General features: G+C 33.9%; 1 protein-coding gene across 1 annotated transcript in view; it reads left to right on the forward strand.

Annotated features, from left to right (window-relative positions):
* COL21A1 (collagen type XXI alpha 1 chain) overlaps positions 1-25,055 on the forward strand; it is a 180,973-nt gene that overhangs the window by 107,726 nt on the left and 48,192 nt on the right. Inside the window, exons 13-16 of the mRNA XM_032409621.1 lie at positions 5,728-5,781; positions 6,624-6,677; positions 7,725-7,778; positions 7,897-7,950. Of these exons, the coding sequence (XP_032265512.1) occupies positions 5,728-5,781; positions 6,624-6,677; positions 7,725-7,778; positions 7,897-7,950 (216 nt within the window). The remainder of the gene's footprint in view (positions 1-5,727; positions 5,782-6,623; positions 6,678-7,724; positions 7,779-7,896; positions 7,951-25,055) is intronic.

Below are 25,055 nucleotides of genomic sequence, written 5' to 3' on the forward strand. Positions count from 1 at the left end.
TCTCAGAGTGTTCCCTTCCACGTAGGCAAGGCTTCATCACTAGTCATCACTTTCCTTTTAATAAATTCTGTGGAAGTTGCGGGCTGTAGTCCTCTACACATTCTGCTAGCAAGAACTTTGTTAGGTGGCCACGCTTAACTGCAAAGGAGCCTGGGAAATAGAGTCTCTACTTGGGAAGCTGTGTGCCCAGATAAAAATCTTCTCTGTGATAGTAAAAGGTGAGCAGAATTTTGGATGTAACCATAAGCCTAGCATACTTTTTATATCACATACACTTAGAGATAAATTAAAGGAACCAAACATAATACAGATAGATCTAAAGTATAATGTAATTTTTATTTCTTATTTGACATCAGTTATTATGGGAGAGGATGAGGGGATTCCTGGACTTGAAGCCCCAGTTCCCTCTCTGCAAAAATATATTTTATAATGGCTCCCATTCTTTCACTAGTGGAAAGGAATATTTCAATCTGTGGACTAGATCAGTTGTTAAAATTCAATTTTTTTTTTTTTTTTTTAATTAAGAAGGCCAATAGTGTATTGGTCTAGTCAGATAAGTACATTCCCAGATTTTCCTGCAATTAACCAGAGTGGAGAAAGAATGAAATTGGTTCAGCATAAAACAGAATAAGTGAATGAATATTAGCACCCCTACACAAGAGGTCATAGTAATAACCCTCCAGGAGGTTTAAAGCCTCCCAGTGGAAAGTATAATGGGAACAATTGGAGATTACACCATATGTATACTTTATCAATTTATATCTTTCTTATATCTGTCTTGCTGTCTCCTTAATGGTGAATTGATGGGAACCTACCTCCCTAGAGGGCAGGATGCTCTGGATATTACTGTTTAAGCATCAATAAGTCACTAGGACTTCTTGATGAAGGTGAAGGGTAGAACATACACATTAACTTTCTCTATCTCTTAAACTCCCATAAAGCAACAGCCATGGAATAATAATTATAATAATAAAACCTAACATGACACAGAGAATAAAAAAGAAGATAATAGGTCTACATTTTTGGAATCTGAAAGGACCCAAGGAAGCTCAATCTTAAAAAGTAATATGATTCATATGAGAGAGAATCCCTTTTGCACACACACATGCACACGTGCTCAAACACACATACCTATGCATACAGATACCCCAAAAGCTTAGGAAATGGTAATACAAAGTAATTTCTGAAACTGGGAGTGAATTGAAGGTAGGGCTAAAAATTGAAGCATGGGGACACCTGGGTGGTTCAGTCAGTTAAGCATCTGCCTTTGGCTCAGGTCACAATTCCAGGATCCTGGGATCTAGTCCTGCATTGGGCTCCTTGCCCATCAGGGAGCCTGCTTCTCCTTCTGCCTGCTGCTCCCTCTGCTTGTGCTATCTCTGTCTCTCTGTCTCTGACAAATAAATAAATAAAATCTTTAAAAAAATTAAAAGAATGGAAGCATGTTTGAATATTCCTTTAAGAACAATGAGATCCTGCTATCCCTTCCTAACCTCTGTACAGTGAAGTGAATCTCCCTTCTTCTACCCTGGCAGGATATATAAGTTTATTATCCAGAGAAGATAAAACTGAAGGTCTCTAGACTGAAAAGAAAAGGAGGGAGTTGTACTTATAGGCAAAGAAGATCCTTCTATGGGGAATCCACTGATAGCCAGAGCTATTTAGGGAAATGACCCAGAGCCCCGCCCCCCCCCCCCCCATATATAGAGAATCTCAGTCATTGAACAGTACTCCCTGAGAGTTTATCATCAGCTTCCATATGAACTGATCATTAGGAATCAGAAAATATCTTAGGAAAATTAAAGATCAGCAAAAAATCTTAGAAGAAACTGATAGAAGACCTGAGAAGACTTGGACAAACTGTCATTAGTGCCTTCAGGGAGGGAGAACCCCTGATAGATGGTGCTTCAGCTGTGTTCCTTGGTAGGAAGTGATGGGTCTTCACGACCAATCTAGAGGCCCTCCTGTAGCACATGACCCCCTTGTAGACCACATTCCAGATCCTGGGTCCTTACACTCCTTGTATAGCACACCCCAGTTCCATTCCCAGGGTCTGCAAGCCTCTTTCCTGTCTCTGTCCTTCTGAGTGCCTTCTAACATATGCTTAGAGGGAAGGTTGTGTATGTGAAATGTGGATGGAGTTTGGGTATGTGGTCTGAGTCCACATGTGTAAGCATGGGGTCATTAGAGATGAAAAGTCTTCCATACTGCTTAGCGTAATGGATGATTATAGACCATATTTATGCTGAATATTGTATAATTTGACATTGTAAGACACTATAAACAATAGGAGATCCTACAAGCTTTCTGAGAGGGAAAACCCTACAACCACCAAAAAAAATGTCATATACAAATGATCAGAATCAGAAAGGCTTCAAACAGCTCACTGGTGACACTAAAGTCAAGAAGGGAATGGAGCAGAACCTTCAAAGGTCTGAAAGGAAAAGAAAAGTCTAAACTATACTTCTATATGTGAATTATTAATTACATAAGTGAACAGAATAAAGATATTTTCAGAAATTTAAGGTTTCAAAAAGTTGTCTCCCATGAATTCCTTTTCAGAAGCTATGGGATGATGTATTCCCCTAACAAGGGAATAAACAGAGGAGAACAAATGTGTATGAGACAAATGAGAAGGCTCTAGAAAAGACAAAGAATATCAAAGTTTCAATGTATATGAGTATATTTCAAAGTGATTTTGACAATTGGAGATTGGAGTTCAATATTGTAGTAAGTTTATAGGAAAATAAGGTGTCAACCCCCTACCTCTTTCCAAAACAGGCAGTTTTTAACTGTAGGGCAAGAAAAGGCAAGCAATCAGCATATTTATGGCTTAGTTGTGAATCTTAGTATCAGAAATAATGACTATTGATTCAACCAAAGTTGTAATAGAAAGCTAAGGGGATTTGTGCTTCCTAGAAGTGGAGATGGGGAGAGGGTGTTGGTTGGTTTGAGAGGTTGATCCTCTTCTTTCACAGTGGGATGTCAGTAGATAATGCTGGAAACTGAAAATGCAGTAGCAATGTAACCATGGGGTCTGGTGATTTAAGCTGATAATGATACGGAAACTTAGAATGAAAACTGCCTTTGGAGGGTTTTATCCCTTCAATAACTATGTCACTCTTTATGTGAATATTTTTTTAAAAATATTAAGATTTAAGATTTAAATTTTTTTATTTAAGTGTAGCTGACACCCAATGCTACAGTAATTTCAGGTGTACAATATAGTAATTCGGTGTCTTTATATGTTATACTATGCTCACCATAAGTATAGCTCCCATCTGTCACCATACAATGTTATTATAATATCATTGACTATATTCCCTATGTTGTGCCTTTTATTCCCTTGACTTTTTCATTCCATAACTGGAAGCCTGTATCTCCTACTGCCCTTCAGCCACTTTGACCATCTCTCTACCCCTCATTCCTCTGGCACCCATTAGTTCTCTGTAATTTATAGGTCTGATTCTGCTTTTTGTTTGTTTTTTAGATTCCACATATGAGTGAAATCACATGGTATTTGTCTTTCTCAGTCTGACTTATTTCACTTAGCCTAATATTCCTAGCTCCATCTGTATTGTTGCAAAGGGCAAGATATCATTCTTTTTATGGCTGCATAATAATCCATTATATATACATATATACATACATAACACATTTTTTTTTTACTCTGTTCATCAATTGACGGACACTTGGGCTGTTTCCCTATCTTGGCTATTAAAAATAATGCTGCAGTAAACATAGGGGTCCAGATATCTTTTTGAATTAATATTTTTTTTCTTTGTGCAAATACCTACTAGTGGAATTTTAGATCTTATTGTATTTCTCTTTTTAATTTTTTGAGGAAACTCCATACTGCTTTTCACAGTGGCTGTGCCAATTTCCTTTTTTTTCCCCCACATCCTTGCCAATACTTTTTATTTCTTAACTTTTTGATTTTAGCCATTTTGACAGGTGTGAGGTGATAGATACCTCATTGTAGTTTTGATTTGCATTTCCCTGATGATGAGTGATATTGAGCATCTTTTCATGTGTCTGCAGGCCATCTTTATGTCTTCTTTGGAAAAATGTATGTTCAGGTCCTCTACCCATTTTAAAATCAGATTTTTTTTTTTTTTGGTGTTGAGTTGTAGAAGTTCTTTATATTTTTAAAATATATATGGATATATCATTTGCAAATAATCTTCTCCCATTCAGTAGGTTGCCTTTTTGTTTTATTGATAATTCCTTTGCTGTGCAGAACCTTTTTATTTTGATGTAGTCCCAGTAGTTTATTTTTCATTTTGTTTCCTTTGCTTTAGCAGACATAGCCAGAAAAATGTTGTGACAACCAGTGTCAGAGAAATTATTGCCTGTTCTTTCTTCTAGACTTTTTCTGGTTTAGGTTTCACATTTAGGTCTTTAATCCTTTTGAGTTTATTTTTTGTGTATGGTGTTAGAAAGTGTTCCAATTTCATTATTTTGCCTGTAATTGTGCAGTTTTCCCATTTATTGAAGAAACTATCTTTTCCCCATTGTATATTCTTGCTTTCTTTGTTATAGATTAATTGACCATATAAGCATGGGCTTATTTCTGGGCTATTTTGTTTTATTGATCTATGTGTTTATTTTTGTGCCAATGCCATACTGTTTTGATTACTATAGCTTTTAGTGTATCTTGAAATCTGGAAGTATGATACCTCCAGCTTTTTTCTTCTTTCTCAAGATTTCTTTGGCTATTTGGGGTCTTTTGTGGTTTCATACAAATTTTAGCATTATTTGTTCTAGTTCTGAAAAAATGCTGATGGTACTTTGATAGGGATTACATTGAATTATAGTTTTCAAACTATAGGTTTTTTACTTCCTTGGTTAAGTTTATCCCTAGGTATTTCATTATTTTTGGTGCAATTGTGAATGTGATTCTTTTCTTAATTTCTCTTTCTGCTATTTCATTATTAGTGCATAGAAATGCTACTGATTTCTGGGTATTAATTTTGTATCCTGCAACTTTACTGAGTTCATGTACTACTAATGGTTTTTTGCTGCATCTCCAAAATTTTGGATCATTGTGTTTTCATTTTCATTTGTCTCCATGTTTTTTGATTTAACCAAGTAGGTAAGAGACCTTTACAATGAAAACTTTAAGACACTGATGAAAGAAATTGAAAATGACGCAATGGAAAGATATTTTATACCCAAGGATTAGAAGAATTAATGTTAAAATGTCCACACTACCCAAAGCAATCTATAGATTCAGTGTAATTCCTTAAAATACCAACAGCATTTGGGGCACCTGGGTGGCTCATTTGGTTAAGCAACTAACTCTTGATTTCGGCTCAGGTCATGATCTCAGGGTCATGTGATGGAGCTCTGCATTGGGCTCCACGCTGAGCATGGAGCCTGCTTAAGATTCTCTCTCTCTCCCTCTCCCCCTTTCCAACCCTCCCCCTCCTCCTCATGCTTGCACTCCCCGACCCCTGCAAAATATGTATATATATGCCAACAGCATTTTTCACAGAACTGGAACAAGTTCACCTAAGTCTCAAAATACTTTCCTTTTCTAATCATAAAGGAAACTCTGATAAATGAGGATTGATGTTTCATAGAGATAGGGTTTTAATGTAGATATGCGTTTAACTGTTCAAAGATTTTTTTTCCAGTGGATTTTGACAAGGGTGAAGTTGAATATATGATGATTTTTTTAGGCTGAAATGTATTTTCTTTCATTAATTTTAGTTTTATTTTCAGGGTGACCGTGGACTTCCTGGTTTTCCTGGGCTTCATGGAATGCCAGGATTAAAGGTTGAAAAACAATCTAGTCTTTTAATATTCAGTAATGTTGCATTTTATTTTAAATTAAAACTTCTTTATGTTACAAATGTGTTATAAATAAATGCTCAAATGTAAAGTATATTAAAGTAAATGATTGGATTACTATCATAATTTACATAAAGCTTTTTACAAATTTTCTTTAAAATTTCCAGTCACAAATGTTTTGGTATTTAAACATTGATGAGTAAGTTTTAATATATGAAAATTCTTTTAACTATAAGCCCTGTTATGGTACCAACTATCCTTATTTTTCCTTGTTTTTCTTCATAAAGCCTCAAAAATAGGGCTTTATAAACAAAGCTTAAATTATTTCTATTTTATTTTATATTGGCAATTAAACTTTGTTTATAATTGGTGCTGTTTTTTTCTTTAAGCTTTAAGGGACATTTTCATATTTCTCTAAAATTCAATAATTTAATTCCAGTTAGTGAACATATAGTGTCATATTAGTTTCAGGTGTACAATATAATGATTCAACAATTCTATACCTCATTACTCAGTTCTCATCATAAGTTTACTCTTAATCCCCTTCATCTATTTCACCCATCCCCCACATCCCCTCTGATATGCTTTATTTTAAATGAATAAAGTTGTCTTTTTTTTTTTCAACAAGAACTTGAAGCATACTTCAGAATACATGGTTTGAAAAGATATATTTAAAACAAGAGAAATAGAATACACATTTTCTTGAGGTACACACAGAAGAATTCTCTGGTTAAATCACATAAAAATAGACATAACAAATACTGGAATTAAAATAAAAAATTAAAAAAATAAATAATAAAATTCAGTATTTATATTTTGTCTTTTAGGGTGAAATGGGCCCCAAAGGAGATAAAGGATCAACTGGATTTTATGGCAAAAAGGGAAGTATGGATTATAAAACAAAGTATCTGTATGGAACTTTGGATGTCATAGAAGTAGAAAACTTGTATTTCAGTCCCAGCTCACTCATCATTATAGCAATTAGCTTTGTTCACCTTTCTCAGGAAATTTATTTAGAATAATGAAAAAATAGAATAATACCTGGTGTGTGGTATTTTATAAGAATACATCATGTTATTGATCATTCTGAATTTTTAAAATATTTATAAAGAGAGATTCTTTGGGAGGAAGTGGGAGCTGCTTAACAGCATGTCCATGGAGAATCAGTTATGGGCCTTCCAATTTCCTCACATTGGAGGATGATTATATTTTCTGTATATTATATTTACAATACTCACTGCTTTTTAATTTTGCTAAGATGTGGTTTCTGTTTTTAGATGCTTGTAATCCTGCATTCACCATTGCTTTTTAATGTCTTTGTGTCCACTGGCCTGGTAAAATAATGCTTTGCCGGGAGTTGTAGAGCCAACTCTAGCTGTAGTTCCATAAATTCTGTCACTACGTAAAGAGGTTAACTTTTTAACTTAAGTTTGAGTTGGAATTTTTAAATCATTATTGTACCTCCTCTGGGGATGGTGTCCAGAGGCATTCCCAATGGTCCAGCTGCCATCACAGGCTATTCTACAATACAGCCTCTAGCAAAACTAGGCTGTCCAGAACCTCTGGTAAAAGAATTGTTTACCTTTGTACCAAGAAAAAGTTGGGAAACCACCAAGATCCACATGTGTGTGCCCAAGCCAACTTCAAAGAATTTGTGCTGTGAGACCTAAAGTCTTAGGAATTTGCCTAAAATGAAAAAACATGTCAGCAGGGCCCATGGTGGTTCCATGTGTGCTAAATATGCCCATGCCAAGGTCAAGCATGCTTGCTTTATTGAGCAGAAAATCATTGTGGATGTGTTGAAGGCACAAGCACAGAGTCAGAAAGCTAAGCAAACAAAAAAATGAAGCTTTTCTGAGTAGTAAAAACAAAAATTGAAAATAAAATTATTGCATGGATTGTTTTCTAAGTGTTTGTTTTTAATACAGGGTGCAAAAGGTGAAAAGGGGAATGCTGGATTTCCTGGCCTTCCTGGACGTGCTGTGAGTTTGATAGAAAAAGCTCTTCAGTATTTTACTTTAAATAAAAATTGTACTGCCTTCTTTTAGAAAGAAAAATTAGTGCAAAAAATATATTAAAATACATGTGTTTATTTTTTAGGGAGAACCAGGAAGACATGGAAAGGATGGATTAATGGGTAGTCCTGGTTACAAGGTATTTACATAAAAAAACCAAAAGATTTCTGTAACTCGTGAGTGAACATTAGAAAAATGTACTGATACTTGACTTTGTTTACATGATGACATTGGTATAAAATAATGAGCTCAAAGTGTTTTACTGTAATTTAAAAATGGTAGTAAATTTCTTTTGAGTCTATTGTGAATTCTTAGGTGTTAGAAATAGAATCTCTGGATATTAGAAGGTTGAACTTCCTTGATAAGCCATTCAAATTGGTTTGTTTGGTGGGTTAGAGGCGGAGGTACCAAGCTCTTATCTACCAATAAGGGAGGTCCTTGGGTGGGAGGTAGGGGGACTTCATCCTTAACCTTAACAACTTCTTTACCAGTTGTGTGATATTATTATGAGAGAATTAGAGCAAGAGGAACTGCAAAGTGCCTGTCATTCACCACCCGTAAAAAGCTCAAAGGCACATGCCCTTACAATGATGGGTTAGCACCATCATATTCTTACATAAAGAAACTTTTTTTGGTTAATAATCAAATAGAAATGGGCTTTCTATGCTGTAGCTTGTTAAATAAAAGGGTATCAATCCTGTGTATATATTTAAGTCAGTCTATCTGGAATGTGCCAACAGCCCACATAATTGTTCTGCTATAAGTTTTTTGAATACCTAAGGAGAGGATTTGTGTAATCCATCAACCAGTGAGGCCCCTTGGTCAAGCATTGGATTTAGAGATGTCATCATGTTCACTAGTCATCAGGCCAAACTTGCTCAGAAATCCAGTTCAGATTTTCTTGGTCCGCTACTGATTTCTTTTTTGTTGGACAAATTATTCATTTATTTGCTTAATAAGTATTATGAAAGTTCCCCAAATATCCATGACTCCTTAAATATTATAAATAGTGCTTCCTGAATTTAAAATATTGGGGCTCATTTGCTAACCCATCATCATAAGAGCTCAGTCATGTGTTAATTATATTTCACTGATTCTGTATTTTATTTCCCATTTGTTAATTAAACAGACATTTACTGATATTTATTAGGTGCTAGACATACAGAGGGGAAGAAGACCGTCACAACCCTTATTTTTATGGAGTTTATAATCTAGTCTCTCTTTATTAAAGAACACAGATTCTTTTCTTTACCTGCAAATTTGGCATTCATCTAATTTAATTTTTCTTTGTCTTCTGTTACCATTAGCCCATGTGCCCCAAGAAATGAGATTATAGTTTTGGGGGGTAGTAAAGTTTAGAGACTAGAACTGAGTTGGATTCCCACTGCTTGGTGACTTTTTCTAACCAGCTGTATGTCCTTTGACAAATAGTTTGACCTTCCAGTTTTCTCCATTTAAAAAATGTACCTCTGAAGCAAATAATACATTATATGTTAAAAAAAAAAAAAAAGAAGATAGCAGGAGGGGAAGAATGAAGGGGGTGGAAATCGGAGGGGGAGACGAACCATGAGAGACTATGGACTCTGAAAAACAAACTGAGGGTTCTAGAGGGGAGGGGGGTGGGAGGATGGGTTAGCCTGGTGATGGGTATTAAAGAGGGCATGTTTTGCATGGAGCATTGGGTGTTATATGCAAACAATCATGGAACACTACATCAAAAACTAATGATGTAATGTATGGTGATTAACATAACATAATAAAAAAAATGGGATAAATGTTACCTACTTAGAATGGTGTGGTAGGGACTGAGAACAATAGAGCACCCAGCATAGTACTTGTCAGAGAATATATTCAATAAGGAATTAGTTTCTTTGTCCATTTTTTGATTAGAACATTGCTTTAAGATCCTTTTTTGAGCTTTTTAAATTTTTTTTATTTTTATTTTTTTTAAGATATTTATTTGACAGAGAGAGAGAGATAGCGAGAGAGGGAACACAAGCAGGGGGAGTGGGAGAGAGAGAAGGAGACTTCCCGCCAAGCAGGGAGCCCGATGTGGGGCTCGATCCCAGGACCCTGGGATCATGACCTGAGCCGAAGGCAGACACCTAACGACTGAGCCACCCAGGCGCCCCTTGAGCTTTTTTTAAAAACCCACTTTATTGAGGTATGAGTGACATACAGAAATTACATATTTCATGTATACAACTTGGTGAGTTTGTACATGAGTATATTCTCGAGAAATCATCACCACAATCAATGCCATAAACATATCTGTCACCTCAAAAGTTTCCTCCCTCTCTATTATTATTTTTTTTTTGTGATGACAGCATTTAATGTAAGGTCCGCCTTCTTAGCTAATTTTAAAGTTTGCATTACAACATTGTTAACTGTAGGCACTAAGCTGTATGGTAGATTTCTAGGTCTTACTCATTTTACATAATTGAAACTTTACCCTTTGATCAATACTTCCGTGTTTCTCCCTCTCCCCAGCCCCTGGTAACCACCATTCTACTCTCTGCTTCTGTGAGTTTGACTGTTTTAGATTCCACATGTAAGTGGGATCATATAGTATTTGTCTTTCTATGTCTGGCCTATTTCACTTAGCATATGTCTTCTGGGTTCATCTATGTTGTAACAAATGGCAGGATTTCCTTCTTTTTTGAGGATGAAGCGTATGTGTGTGTGTGTGTGTGTGTGTGTCTATATGTCTTATCTGTGTCTATCTAGATATCACATTTTCTTTATTCATTCAACTGTCAACAGACATTTAAGTTGCTTTTATGTTTTGACTATTGTGAGTAATGCTGCGGTGGACATGGCACTACAGGTATGTCTTCGAGATCCTGATTTCCATTCCTTTGGATATATACCTGGAAGGAAGATTGCCACAGCATATAGTTGTTATCTCTTTAATTTTTCGAGGAACCTCTGTAACTGTTTTCCATAGTGACTATATCAATTTACATTCCCACCAACAGTGTACAGGGCTTCTAGTTTTTCCACATCCTTTCCAAGATTTTTTTTTTTTTTTTTTTTGGCTAATAGCCCCAACAGATTTGAGATGATATTCCATTGTGGTTTTGATTTGCATTTCCCCATTGATTAGTGATGTTGAGCTCCTTTTCATATACTTGTTGGTCATTTATGTCTTTTTGCAGAAATGACTATTCAGTTCCTTTGCGCATTTTTAAATTGGGTTGTTGTTATTATTACTGCTATTGAATTGTAGGAGTTCCTTATATATTTTGGATATTAACCCTTTATCAGATAGATACATGGCTTGCAAATATTTTCTCCTAATCTGTGGGTTGCCTTTTCATTTTGTTGATGGTTTTCTTTTTTCTGCAGAAGCCTTTTGGTTTGATGTAGTCCCACTTCTCTAATTCTGCTTTTGTTGCCTATGCTTTCGGTTCCTGGATTGTATGTAGGAATTTTGGGATTCTTTTTTCTATTTATATAAAAAATGCCATTGGGATTTTGATAGGGATTTCATTGAATCTGTAGGTCATTTGTGGTAGTGTGGACATTTTAACAATAAAAAATGTTCCAATCCATGAACTAGGGATTAGGAATGGCTTTTCATTTATTTGTGTCTTAATTTCTTTCATCAGTGTTTTGTAGTTTTTAGTGTATAAGTCTTTCTCCTTTTTGGTTTAGTTTATTTCAAATTATTATTTTTGATGCTATTATAAATATGGTTGCTTTCTTAATTTCCTTTTTGTATGGTTTGCTGTTAGTGTATAAAAATGCAATTGACTTTTGTATGTTGATTTTATATCCTGCAACTTTACTGAATTTATTAGTTTTGACAGTTTTTTAATGGAGTCTTTAGGTTTTTCCACATATGAGATCATGTCATCTACAAACAGAGACAATTTTATTTCTTTTACAATTTAGATGTTATTTCTTTTTCTTGCCTAATTTCTCTGGCTAGTACTTCCAGTACTGTGTTGAAAAGAAGTGGCAAGAGTGGGCATCTTTGTCTTGTTCCTGATCTTAAAGGAAAAGCTTTCAGTTTTTTTTCATTAAATATGTTCACTGTGGGTTTTTCATATATATGTCATCTTTATTGTGTTGAGTTAAATTCCTTCTATACCTAGTTTTTTGAGACTTTTAATCATGAAATGGTGTTTTGTCAAATGTTTTTTTCTACATTTCTTGAGATGATGTGATTTTTATCTTTTTTTTCTGTTAATCTGATATATCACATTGATTTGCATATACTGCCATCTTTGCATCCCAGGGATAAATCCCACTTCATTATGGTGGATGATCCTTTCAATATGCTGTTGAATTCAGTTTGATATTATTTCTTCAGGAGTTCTGCATCTATGTTCATCAAGGATATTGGCCTGTAGTTTTCTTTCCTTGTGGTTTTAGTATCATGCTAATACTAACCTCATAAAATGATTTGGGAACTGTTCCCTCTTTTATTTTTTGGAAGATTTTAAGAAGGATTCATATTAATTCTTTAAATGATTAGTGGAATTTATCTGTGAAGTCTGCCTGTCCTGGGACTTTCTTTATTTTAGGAGATTTTTCATTACTGATTCAATCTCCTTATTTGTTATTGGTCTGTTCAGGCTTTCTCTTTCTTCTTAATTCAGTCTTGTTAGGTTTTATGTTTCTAGGAATTTATCCATTTCTTCTAGTTTTTCCAGTTTGTTGGCATATAATTATTCATAAGAGTCCCTTGTGATCTTTTTTATTTCTGTGGCATCAATGTCACAGAAATAAAATGTCTCTTCTTTTGTTTCTGATTTTATTTGAGTCTTCCCTTTTTTTTCTCAGTCTAGCTAACTAAGGATTTGTCCATATTTTAGATCTTCTTAAAAAATAAACTCTGGCTTTAATTATTTTTTCTTTTGTTTTTGTATTCTCTGTTTCATTTATTCTTGCTCTAATCTTAATTATTTCCTTCCTCCAGCTAACTTTGGGCTTGGTTCTTTTTTTTCTAGTTTTTGCCCTTTTTTTAAAAAAAGATTTTATTGATTTGTTTGAGAGAGAGAGCACACAAGAGGGGGGAGAGGCAGAGGGATAAGGGGAAGCAGACTCCCCGCTGATCAGGGAGCCCTACTTGGGGCTCGATCCCAGGACCCTGGGATCATAACCTGAGCCCAAGGCAGACGCTTAACTGACTGAGCCACCCAGGTGTCCCTAGTTTATTTCCCTTTTTGATATTAATCTGGATAGCGCGTTTGCATGAACATACCTACAAGTGTAAACCTTATTTCACTTTTTAACAGGTTTATTCATAAATAAGCCACACATTATAGAGTTTACCTATTTAATTTACTGCACACACAATTCAGTGATTTTGAGTATATTTACAGAGTTACTCAGTCATCACTGCAATCTAATTTTAGAACATTTTTTTTCATCACTTCAAAAAGAAATCTTATACCCATTAGCAGTCCCTCCCAATTTCCTACCAGCCATTTGTGCTCTATTTTTAGTCCTCTGCAACCTCTAATCTACTTTCTATCTTTGTGGATTTGCCCATTCTGAATATGGAGTTTTAGTTTGCATTTCCATGATGACTGGCAATGTTGATATCTTTTTATGGGCTTGTTGGCCATTGGTGTTATCTTCTTTTGTGGGATGTCTATTCAAAACATTTGACCAATTAAAAAAAATTTGGGTTTTTATCTTCTTATTAATGAGTTGTAAGATTTCTTTATGTGTTCTGGCTATAAGTTCTTTATCAGATATATGTTTGAAAATACTTTCTTGCCCTCGTTGTATTGTTTTTTCACTTTCTTGTGTCTTTTGATAAGAAAAAGTTTTTAATCTAGATGAAGTCCAGTTTCTTAATTTTTTTTGTGGTTCATGCCTTTGGTATCATATTTAAGAATATTTACCTAACTTAAGGTTACAAGATTTTCTCTTGTCTTTTCTTCTAAAAGAAAAAAAATCAGTTTTTCTAAATACTTATATTTAGAACATTATATTTATAAAACTTTATCATCTTAGCCTATAAATTTAGGCCTATGATCCATTTTGATGATTTTAATTTCTATGTATGACATGAGGAAAAAGTCAAGATTGATTTTTTTTCCATTAGTACACCTAATTCTTTCAGCGTCATTTATTTTTTTTCTTTTAAAATTTTTTATTTAAATTTAAATTTTATTTAAATCCCATTTAATTAACATATACTGTATTATTAGTTTCAGAGGTAGAATTCAGTGATTCAGGGCACCTGGGTGGCTCAGTCAGTTAAGTGTCTGCCTTGGGCTCAGGTCATCCTGGGATCAAGTCCCATATCCAGCTCCCTGCCTCCCCCTCTACCCCTCTCCCCTGTTTGTGTTCTCACTCTCTCATGCTCTCTTTCTCAAATAAATAAAATATTAAAAAATATTAAATATTTAAAAAAAGAATTCTGTGATTTGTCAGTTGCATATAACACCCAGGGTTCATTACATCAAATGCCCTCTTAATGCCCCTCCCCCAGAAGATCAGCAAGAACAGCCAGCCAAGACCAAGTTTATCGATCAATGAGAACGGCAGATCTCCAGCGCTAGGGGAATACTGCACATGGAATTCAAGGCTTTTTTCCCATGATTCTTTAGTCTTTCAAAGTTAATTTTTTTTAACTTTTTTTTTTTTGAATTTTTCTTTTTCCCTTTTTCAACCAACATCTTATCAATCCCTTTTTTAAAAAAAAATCTCTTTTATTTTTCATTTTTAGAGTCCTATTCTATCCCTTCATAGTAGTTACCCTTATTTTTGGTATATATATATAAGTTGTTCTGTCTTTCAGCATCATTTATTAAAAAGACTATCATTTCCCATTGAATGACATGAGCATTTTTGCCAAATAAAATTTGATCAATACATTTGAAACTATTTTTGGACTCTTGATTCTGTTGCACTAATCTATACCTCTGTCCTTTTGTCAACAACACACTGTCTTGATTATCATAGCTTTAAAGTTTTGAAATCTGACAGGGTAAGTATCTAAACTTGTTTTTCTTTTTAAAATTGTAATGGATATACTAGGTGTATGAAATTCCATAGAAGCTTAAGTGTCAGCTTGAAAAACTTTACAAAAAAGCCTGAGTTTTATTAAGTATACTTTTTAGTTTGGAATAGTTTTAGATTTATAGGAAAGTTGCAGATACAGTATACAGAATTCCCTTACACACTTTACCCAGTTTCTCCTGATGTTAACATCTTATATTACTATGGCACATTTGTCAAAACTAAGAAATCAATATCAATGCACTGATGTAAATTGAACTCCATACTTTATTTGGATTTTATTAGTTTTTCAAGAATGTTCTTTTTCTGTTCCATGATCTAATTGAGGATATACCACATAGCATTATTATTTATAACCTTAGTCTTTTCTAATCTATGATAATTTCAGTCTTTTCTTCTTTTTCATGACTTTGACAGTTTTGAAGAGCTTTGGTTATGTATTTTGTAGAATGTCACTCAGTGTGGGTTTTTCTGATGTTTTCCTCATGATTACGCTGGAATAATAGGTTTTTTTTTTGGTGGGGAGGGAAGGATAACACAAAGGTGAAGTGCCCATCTCATCATATCAGAGAGTATATGCTATCCACATGACTAATCATTGATTATATTAACTTTGATCATTTGGTTATGGTAGTATTTGTCATGTTTCTTCATTGTGAAGTTATTGCTTTTTTCCTTGCACATTTTTTTTTTGGAATTGAGTTACCAAGTCCAGCCCCTACTCAAGATAGGGCAGAAGGGCTGAGATTAAGCTTAAACTTTTAGAGAGGAGAATATGTATATATATATCTTTACACTTGTTTGAGGAGAGTTATGGTTGTAACAGTCTTCCAATCCATGAACATAGTATATCATTTCACTTATAGTTTTTCTTTATCTCAGCAATGTTTTGTAGTTTTCAGTGTACAGATCTTGTATGTCTTTTGTTAAATTCATACCCAAATATTTCATTTTTAAAAATATTCTTGTGAAGAGAGTTTTAAAGATTTATTTTTTTGTTACTAGCCTATGAAAATAGAACTAGTTTGGTATGTTGATCATATATCCTGCAATATTGCTAAACTCACTTAATGATTCCTGCAACTTTATTTGGAAATTCCTTAGATTTTTCTGTATAGATGATCGTGGTATTTAGAAATAAAGACCGTTTTCTTCTTCTAGACTAATCTGTATGACTAAAATTTATTTTAATGATTTTATTGCACTGTACAGGCCCTTCAGTACAATCTTGAATAGTAGTGAGAGTGTACATTTCTTGCCTTGTTCCTAACCCTAGGCAGTCTTTTACCAGTAACTGTTAGTTGTTGATTTTATATAGAAACCCTTCATCAGCTTGAGGAAATTCCTTTTTATTTGTAGTCTTTTGAGAGTTTTTCTCTTTAATTATGATTAGGTGTTGAATTTTTCAAAAACTTTTTCGGCATTTATTGATTTATATTTTCCTCCCTTATTTCATTAATATGTATAACATTGATTTTGTATGTTACATTAATCTTGCATTATTGGGATAAATGCCAATTAGCCATTTTATATTATTCTTTTTATGTACTGCTGGATTCAATTTGGAAATATTTTATTAAGTACTTTTGTGTCTGTGTTCATGAGAGATAATGGTCAGTAGTTTTCTTGTGATTTTTTTGTATGGCTTTGGTATCAAGGTAATACTAGCTTTTCTGAAAGATTTGTGTAGAATTGGTATCATTTTTTTCCTTGTTTGGTAGAATTTACCAGTGAAACTGTCTGGACTTGGGCTTTGTAAGTGTAAGGAAGATTCTAATTACTAATTAAATTCCTTTACTAAATATTGGGCTATTTAGTGTTTCTCTTTCTTCTTGAGTAAGTTTTGGTAATTTGTGCCTTTCAAGGAATTTATTCATTTCATTTTCAGTTTGTTGGCATATTTTATTTATTACATTGTATTATTCTTGTCCTTTTAAAATTATTTGTTTTATTTTTAAAATTTTAATTCTAGTGTAGTTAACATACAGTGTTACATTAATTTCAGGTGTATGGTATAGTGATTCAGCAAGCCTATCCATTACTCAGTGCTCATCATGAAAAGTGTATTCTTTAATCCTCATCACCTATTTTACCCATCCCCCCCCATGCACCTCCCCTCTGTTAACCATCACTTTGTTCTTTATTGTTAAGAGTCTGTTTCTTGGTTTGTCTCTCTTTTTTTTCTCTTTGCTCATTTGTTTTGTTTCTTAAATTCCACACATGAATGAAATCATGTGGTATTTTTCTTTTTCTGACTATTCCACTTAGCATTATACTCTCTAGCTCCATCCACGTTGTTGCAAATGACAAGATTTCATTCTTTTTTATGGCTGAATAATATTCCATTGTATATATGTGCCACATCTTTATCCATTCATCTATTGATGGGCACTTGGGCTGCTTTCATAATTTGGCTTTGTAAATAATGCTGCAATAAATAGAGGGGTGCATGTATCCCTTTGAATTAGTGTTTTTGTATTCTTCAGGTAAATACCTAGTAGTGCAATTATGGATCGTAGGATAGTTCCATTTTTAACTTGTTGAAGAACCTCCATACTGTTTTCCACAGTGGCAGCACCAGTTTGTGCTCCCACCAGAAGTGCACAAGGCTTCCTTTTTATGCACATCCTCTCCAACATTTGCTTCTTGTGTTTTATATTTTAGCCATTCTGACAGGTGTGAGGAGATACCTAAGCATAGTTTTGATTTGCATTCCCTGATGATGATGATGACGATGAGCATCTTTTCATGGATCTGTTGGCCATCTGTATGTCTTCTTTGGAGAAATGTCTGTTCATATCTTCTGCCATTTTTAAATTTGGTTATTTGTTTTTTGGTAGTTCGGTTGTATAAATTCTTTATATATTTTGGATACCAACCCTTTATCAGAGATGTCATTTGCAAATATATTCTCCTATTCAGAAGGTTGTCTTTTAGTTTTGTTGACTGTTTCCTTTGCTGTGCAGAAGTTTTACTTTGATATAGTCCCAATTGTTTACTGCTTTTGTTTCCCTTGCCTCAGGAGACATATCTAGAAAAAAGTTGTTAAGGTTGATGTTGGAGAAATTACTGCCTGTACTTCTTCTAGGATTTTTTTTGTTTTTTTTTAAGATTTTATTTATTTATTTGATAGAGAGAGACACAGAGAGAGAGGGAACACAAGCAGGGGGAGTGGGAGAGGGAGAAGCCGGCTTCCCGCGGAGCAGGGAGCCCGATGTGGGGCTCGATCCCAGGACCCTGGGATCATGACCTGAGCTGAAGGCAGATGCTTAATGACTGAGCCACTTCTTCTAGGATTTTTATGGTTTCAGGTCTCACAGTTAAGTCCTCAATTCATTTTGAATTTATCTTTCTGTTTGGTGTAAGCAAGCAGTCCAGTTTCATTCTTTTGCATGTAGCTGTCCTTTTTTCCCCAGTACCATTTGTTGAAGAGATTGTCTCTTTCCCATTGGATATTCTTTCCTGCTTTGTCAAAGATTAATTGACCATATACATGTGGATTTATTTCTGGGCTTTCTGTTCTATTACATTGATCTATGTGCCTGTTTTTGTGCCATATTCTTGTCCTTTTAATGTATGATTTTTAATGTTCTTTCATTCCTGATATTATATATTATGTAATAATCATTTGTTATTGGTCGTTATAATTGAATTCATGCACCGCAGGGTTTTTTCTCATTTTCTCCATTATCATCTGGGCCTGATGCTCTTTGTGTTGAATAGCTTCTTGATAACTTTCTCTTATTTCTTACATGGAAATTGCTTGGATTAAGCGCTCTATCTCTCACAGGGTCAATAATAGTAAACTTCATTCTTTTAGGAAATTAGTTATTCCATCTAGATTTTTCAAATGACTTATACAGGATTGTGCAAATTCCTTTATTGGTTTTTAAAAAGTTTTCTTGGTTTCAGTAATTATTCTTCCTTTGTTATTTCTTTGAATATTTATGCTTTCGCTTTCTACTTTTTTTTGTTTGTTTTTTTGCTTGATTAAAAATGAGATTTTGGCTTTTTTATTTTGTTTTTTTTTTTTTTTTTTCCCAAAGATCCAACATAATTTAATTTTTAACTTCATTGATTTTCCATTTCTGGTTTTTCTTTTGTTTTTATTTTTGTCTGTACTACTTCCTTCCTTCCTTCCTTTTTTTTTCTTATATTTTTCTAGATTTTACAATTGGGAAATGAATTCATTTATTTTTGCTGCATTACTATTTTTTGCTTTCAGTATTTAAATTTATACATACTTTTTGATTATTGTTTCAATTGTATTCCCTTGATTTTAATGTGCAGTGTTTTCATTATTACTTTTTAGAAATTCTGTAATTTTGATCTTCTCTTTTTCCTAGAAATTGTTTAAAAGTTTAAAAAAATTTACGTTGAAAATTCTTTTATTTTGATTCTGTTGTCAACTTCTGGTTTTATTGCACTATATTGGAGAATGTTATTTGCATAACGTCTTCTTAATGGGATTTGTTGTAATTTTTTCCTGGACTTATATGTTCAATTGTCAGAAATGTTTCCTGTCATATAAAAGGTAAATATCTATTTTGAGAATGGGAAACTCAATATACATTTGTAAAATTTTCTTTATTGAATATCTTCTTTAAATATTCTATATACTTAATTTTTTTTTAACCTATCTTGTGTCATCTAGTCATTTTTATCTAGTCTTCTTCTATCCTCTGTTTCATGAATGTGGTTTTTATTTGTTGCATGGATATTCATAACTGTTACATCTTCATTTTGGATTGTGGCTTTTGACATTATCAAGTTTTAGCTGGAAGTTTACTTTGTCTTATATATGAGAATTGCATTTCTTCATTTTGATTATTCTTATTTGCTTGCTTAAACCTTTGCACATTCTTTGGTTGTTTGCTTTTTCAATAATTTTTAGTTTCTCTTATCTCAGGCGTAGAGTTGGTCTTTCCTTTTAAAAGCAGTTTGAAATGTTTTTCTTTTAAGAGATTGAGTCTATTTTTATTCACTAATAGGTTTGGCCTTACATCTGTCATAATGCTTATGTTCTAATTTTGTTATATTACTATGTGCCCTGTGCACTATTTGCTATGCTTCTTTCTCAATGTGGTCAGTTTTAAATTTCTTTTTGCCTTGACTTTCTTTGGGATTTAGGAAGTTTATGTTTTTCCAGTGCTCTTTTTCCTTCCAGTTTTATTGAGTTAATTGACATACAGCACTGTATAAATTTTAGGTGTACATCAGAATGATTTTACCTACATATATTTTGAAACGATCACCACAAAAACTTTAGTTAACATCCATCACCTCTCATATAGGTCCAAAAAATTTTTTTTCTTGTTATAAGAACTCAGGATCTCTAGTCTCTAAGCAGCTTTCAAATATACCATACAGCAATGTTAACTACTAAGGGTCTTTATACAAATACCTTTAGTCGTCTATAAAAATACAGTTTAGAATTCCTTTAGCAGCCTTTTGCCTTCCTTAGGCATCTATGCTTTGTGTTGCTAACTTTAAATGATACCTTATCATCTCTGTGGCAGTTAGTGAATTTATTCTATTTTCCTCTTTCCTTCCTCCTCCTCTTCTTATTTGTTTAATGATATTACTTCTACTTCGTCAGATTATGTAATATTTATAAATGATTTTCCATTCATGTCCCTCCTTTGCTTCAAATCTGCAATTAAATGTATTCAGTGTTCATCACCAGCCCCTTTACCAATAATTCCTAGTCACCATTTTGGTTTATGAAGCTTCTTCTATAGTGTATTCCTTAGGAAGTGCTTGTGAATACAGTATTCTCTGAATTCTTGTATTTTAACATGTTTTCTTTTTTCTTGCTACTTGAATGACAATTTGGCTGTCACTATCTTGTCGCTGTCATTAGAAACTCTTGTCTCAGTGCTTTTCACTGTTTTTCTTTGAATTTCTTTGAGATGTTGTTCCACGGCTGTTATGTGTGCTTCTGATGTCAACCTAATTGTCTTTCGTTTGTAAGTGGCTTTGTCTTTTCATATGGAAGCCTGGAGAGTTAAAACAAAACAAAAACCTTTATGTGGAAAGTCTAAGAGCATAATTTATGTCTCAGAATTAAGAATTCCACTTACCCCAGAATCCTTTTAATAAGTGGATTGAGGGCTTCTTTTAATTCTGGAGTATTATCTTGGATTATAGTTTTTTAAATATGTATATATATTTAAGGTTTTATTGATTTATTTTAGAGAGAGAACATGATTGAGAGGGGCAAAAGGACAGGGATAGAGAATATCCGTGCTGAGCACGAAGCCCGATGCGGGGCTCCATGTCATGACCCTGAGATCACTGTCTGAGCTGAAACCAAGAGTCAATCACTTAACTGACTGAGCCACTCAGGTGCCCCTTGGATTATAGTTTTAAATAGAAGTTCTGTTACATTGTTTTAATTTATATCTAAGGACTCTAATTTTAGATATGTTGCGACTTCTTGAGCTATCTTCTACCTCTACCACTTTCCTCACCTTTTTTATCTTTTTTAAAAAATTCATTTTTATTGGCTATGTTTAGTTTTTTCTCTCTCAGTGCCTTTAAAAATTTAAAGTTAAATATTTTCTCCCTTAGTTTCTAGTAATTTAATTGTGATAGCTGAGATTATTTTGTCTTTTCAATTTATTTCCTGAGTTCTTATTTTATATCATCCTTGTTTATGTCTGAAAAATACTTGTGTAACATTAATCCAGGTTATGGCATTTTGTTGCAGTTTTTTCCTGCTTCATGTTTATTTTTGTGTGAGGGAAATTTACTGAAATGTTTGGATTCTCATTTTCTGTTTTTCATTTAGTAGTTTTGTTTGGATATTGTCTGCAAATTTTCTCAATTTGAAATGTTTTAAATATATTTAGACCTCTAATAGTAGGGGTATAAAAGTTTGAGTGGCTTACTAGGCTTCTTATTTCTTGAGCATCTCCTTTTTATGTATGGTAAAGTTTAATGTTTAATTAATGGAATTGTTTATTGGGATGGGTTAAGTATGTCTTCTGTTGGGGAGGTGGAGAAATGAGAAGTACAATGTGTGCATTTAAGATTTCTGTGGCACATTTAAGAGTAGATGTCCAGCAAGTAGTTAAATCCTGATAAGGAGCTCTATCTCATTTGGAGAGGGGAAGGAATTGGAGAGTGAACAGAACTGGAAGGGATTATGGCAGAAGCCTGCTTCTCCCTCTGCCACTCCCCCTGCTTGTGTTCACTTGTATGTACTCTTTCTCTCCTCTCTCTCTCTTTCTCTCTCTCTCTTTTTCTCTGACAAATCTTTAAGAGAGAGAGAGAGGTAAAAAAAAAAAAAAGAATGGGTGGATGAAAATTCAGGTTAGTGTGTTGGTTTGGTGGCAAGATGGTTGACTTCTGTTTTCTCTAAAGAAGTGCAAATTGTCACCGGTTGAGAGGGAAAAGGTAGTTTTGTTGATTTAGCTGTGTGGAAAATGTGGCCCAGAGAGTAAAGAAATAGAGAAGCTGCGTTGAAGTCTTGTTGAAGCTGGAAGTTATAGTCTATGTGACTGTCATACTATTTTCCCCCTCGCATTGCTATACTTATGTTATACTATACTTATACTGTAGCATTGCTGTATTGGGTCTGAGGAGGCTTTCAGTTTGATTTACTGAATATTGAGGTTTGCCTAAGCAAGTGCAGCAGATGAACAGTGAGGTAAAGGGATGAGAATTTCAGTTAGCAATTGAAATACTGAAAAACAGTGTTTAAACTGGGTATGAAGAGACGTGAACCCAGGACAGGACATAGGATAGCAACAGACATAATTTGTTGGATACTTACTACATGCCTGGCTCTTTTCCCAGCACTTTATATGCATTCTCACATTAATCTCATAAATCACTGAACTGTAAGTAAAAAAAAATTTTTATCCTTTTACAGATGAGGAAACTAAGAATGGAGAAGATTAATAACTTGTCCAAGATCACGTAGACATAATTTAATAACCAATGAAAATTCCTTTCACCAAATTGTTGAAAAATCATGTTACACCCAAATAGTCTTTCTAAAATATAGAAAATGTTGATGAAACTATTGACTCTACTGTTTTTATGACATTTTAAAATATTAAAATATTAACTATATTTTTTAGATACTTATTTTTTCTAAACAATAATGCTAAACCATAGCAGTAGAAATATAAAAATACCGTGTTATTTGAAAGAATGCAACATAAAAGAAATCATAAGACAAAGGATAGTTAAGACCCCAACTTTTTGGTGGCAGTGGATCAGCTAACTTTTATGAATCTTCCCTTCTGTGCCTAGAGATGTGCAAGGCACTTTCACAAAGCCTCTTAATTTATTTTGTTAAAAAAAATCTTATGACATTGGGAGTATTAATGTCACTTAGACAGTAAGGTCAGATTAAGACAGATGAATTAATTTATCCAGAAGTGCATTCAGTTACACAACAGAGATAGAATTCCAGGCCTAGTTTGTGTGGTTCCCCTCTCTGCATGATTCCTCCTAAACTTCTTGTCTGTTTATTTGGTAAGCAGGGAGAAGCTTCCCTAAGGCTTAGATCTTCAGTGTATCTTTTGGCATGGTAGAGGTTTGTTTACAAACTAAGAATCAACCATGTAGTAAGATCAAAGTCAAAATAAAGTATTTAACAATAAAATAAGGAAACTCCTCAAAATTAAATTATATTTTAATGGTCACCCACCTGATTTTGAGGGTTGTGATGGCCACAAACTAAGTTATTCTCCATTCTTTTAATTTTTTTGTGGGTAAGTACCAGAGGCCATAGCATGAAAGGAAATACACATGCAATGCAAGTTTTACATGTCTGTTGTTGGTTGAAATTCCTTCTTAAAAATAGCTGCTTTTTGTGGAATAAATCATCTTTGACATTAGCTGTAGAAACTGGATTTAGAAATAATGTTTAGTGTAACATTTTTTCAATTCTTTTATATTAAGAAAGAAATTAATAATAGGATAGCAAAATAATAAATTAGAGCTAGGGACATGCTATATGTGTTTTTTCCACCATTCAAACAAATATACATGTACAAGGTTCTCCAGGCCATGAAAGCAATCAAATGATCAGGTTAGGTTCTGATTACAATACTGAATTTCACAGGTTGTGTATTGCCTTTAATTATTTTATGGAAAATGGCCCAAAAGAAATCATTCTTCATCTCCCAATGAAACATTATTCAGGCAATCAAGAGGACACTTCTAGGTAAAGATGATTTACCACCATCTTTTGATAACCAATGTGCATAATTTTACAACAGCAAATGCTGTAGCCCTATCCATCAATGTTTTTCCTCATTTCCTTTATCCCCTTGAAATTAAACATTTAAGAATAAACAACCCATTTCTCCTTCCTTGATATGCTTTAGTGTTTATAAAGAAGGGGACCATACCTTCTGCTCAGCACAATTCTAAGTATTCTAAGTAATAAAAAAAAAAAAAAAACTCATGTAGATGTTTCTTCCCTTTAAAGAATGTGCAAGTCAGGAAAACAACACCTATATAAACAAGATACCTGTTGAACAGCTTGGCCATCCTAAAACTCCGTGCCAAGTGTAAAGCTATATACAGTGTCATTGTAGAGAGGTGTTGGTAAGAGCAGAAAGGATGTGTAAGTATCTTGAGATCTGGGCTAGAGCGTGGTGCCAAGGCTACTGTATCAGCACTTTTTGGGAACCTGTTGGAAATGCTGATTCCTGTTAAATCAGAGACTCTGGAGTGGAGTCCACAGTTTGCAGTCTAACAAATTCTCCAGGAGATTCTGATGCAGCTAGTGTAAGAATCACTGCTGTAGATGATAAAGAATAGGTGACATTTTGTTCATATAATTATGTATCATGATGTACATGAAGTAGGAATAAAAATAAATCCTCAAATAATTTGGGGACTTCGTTATTGATAATCTTTGATGATGATTAGTTACTTTTTACAAAACCTCCTGCTAATTGGAAAAAATAAGATTGGGTCATCAGAGAAGTAAGAGGAGAAATTTTTACCAGCCAAAGTAGTTATGTAATCCCAGATTTGTTTTTTCTACTATGTGACAACTGCCCTCCTCCATTTATATACAGAAGAGCTAAACTGCAGATTTACTTAGCAAGTCACATATGACAGTACCTGGAACTATGGGAAGGTACGTGGCCTAAAGACTTAAGATATGCCATGGTCCTCAGATCATCAGAATCAGCTGGACTTCTGTTAAAACCAAATGCTGGGCTCCACCATCTGGAGTTTCTGATTCATTAGGTCTGCAGGAGGGCTTGAAATTTTGCCCTTTGAAGT

Source organism: Phoca vitulina, unplaced genomic scaffold (assembly GCF_004348235.1).
Source record: "Phoca vitulina isolate PV1807 unplaced genomic scaffold, GSC_HSeal_1.0 scaffold11, whole genome shotgun sequence".
In the NCBI taxonomy this organism is placed as follows: Eukaryota; Metazoa; Chordata; class Mammalia; order Carnivora; family Phocidae; genus Phoca; species Phoca vitulina.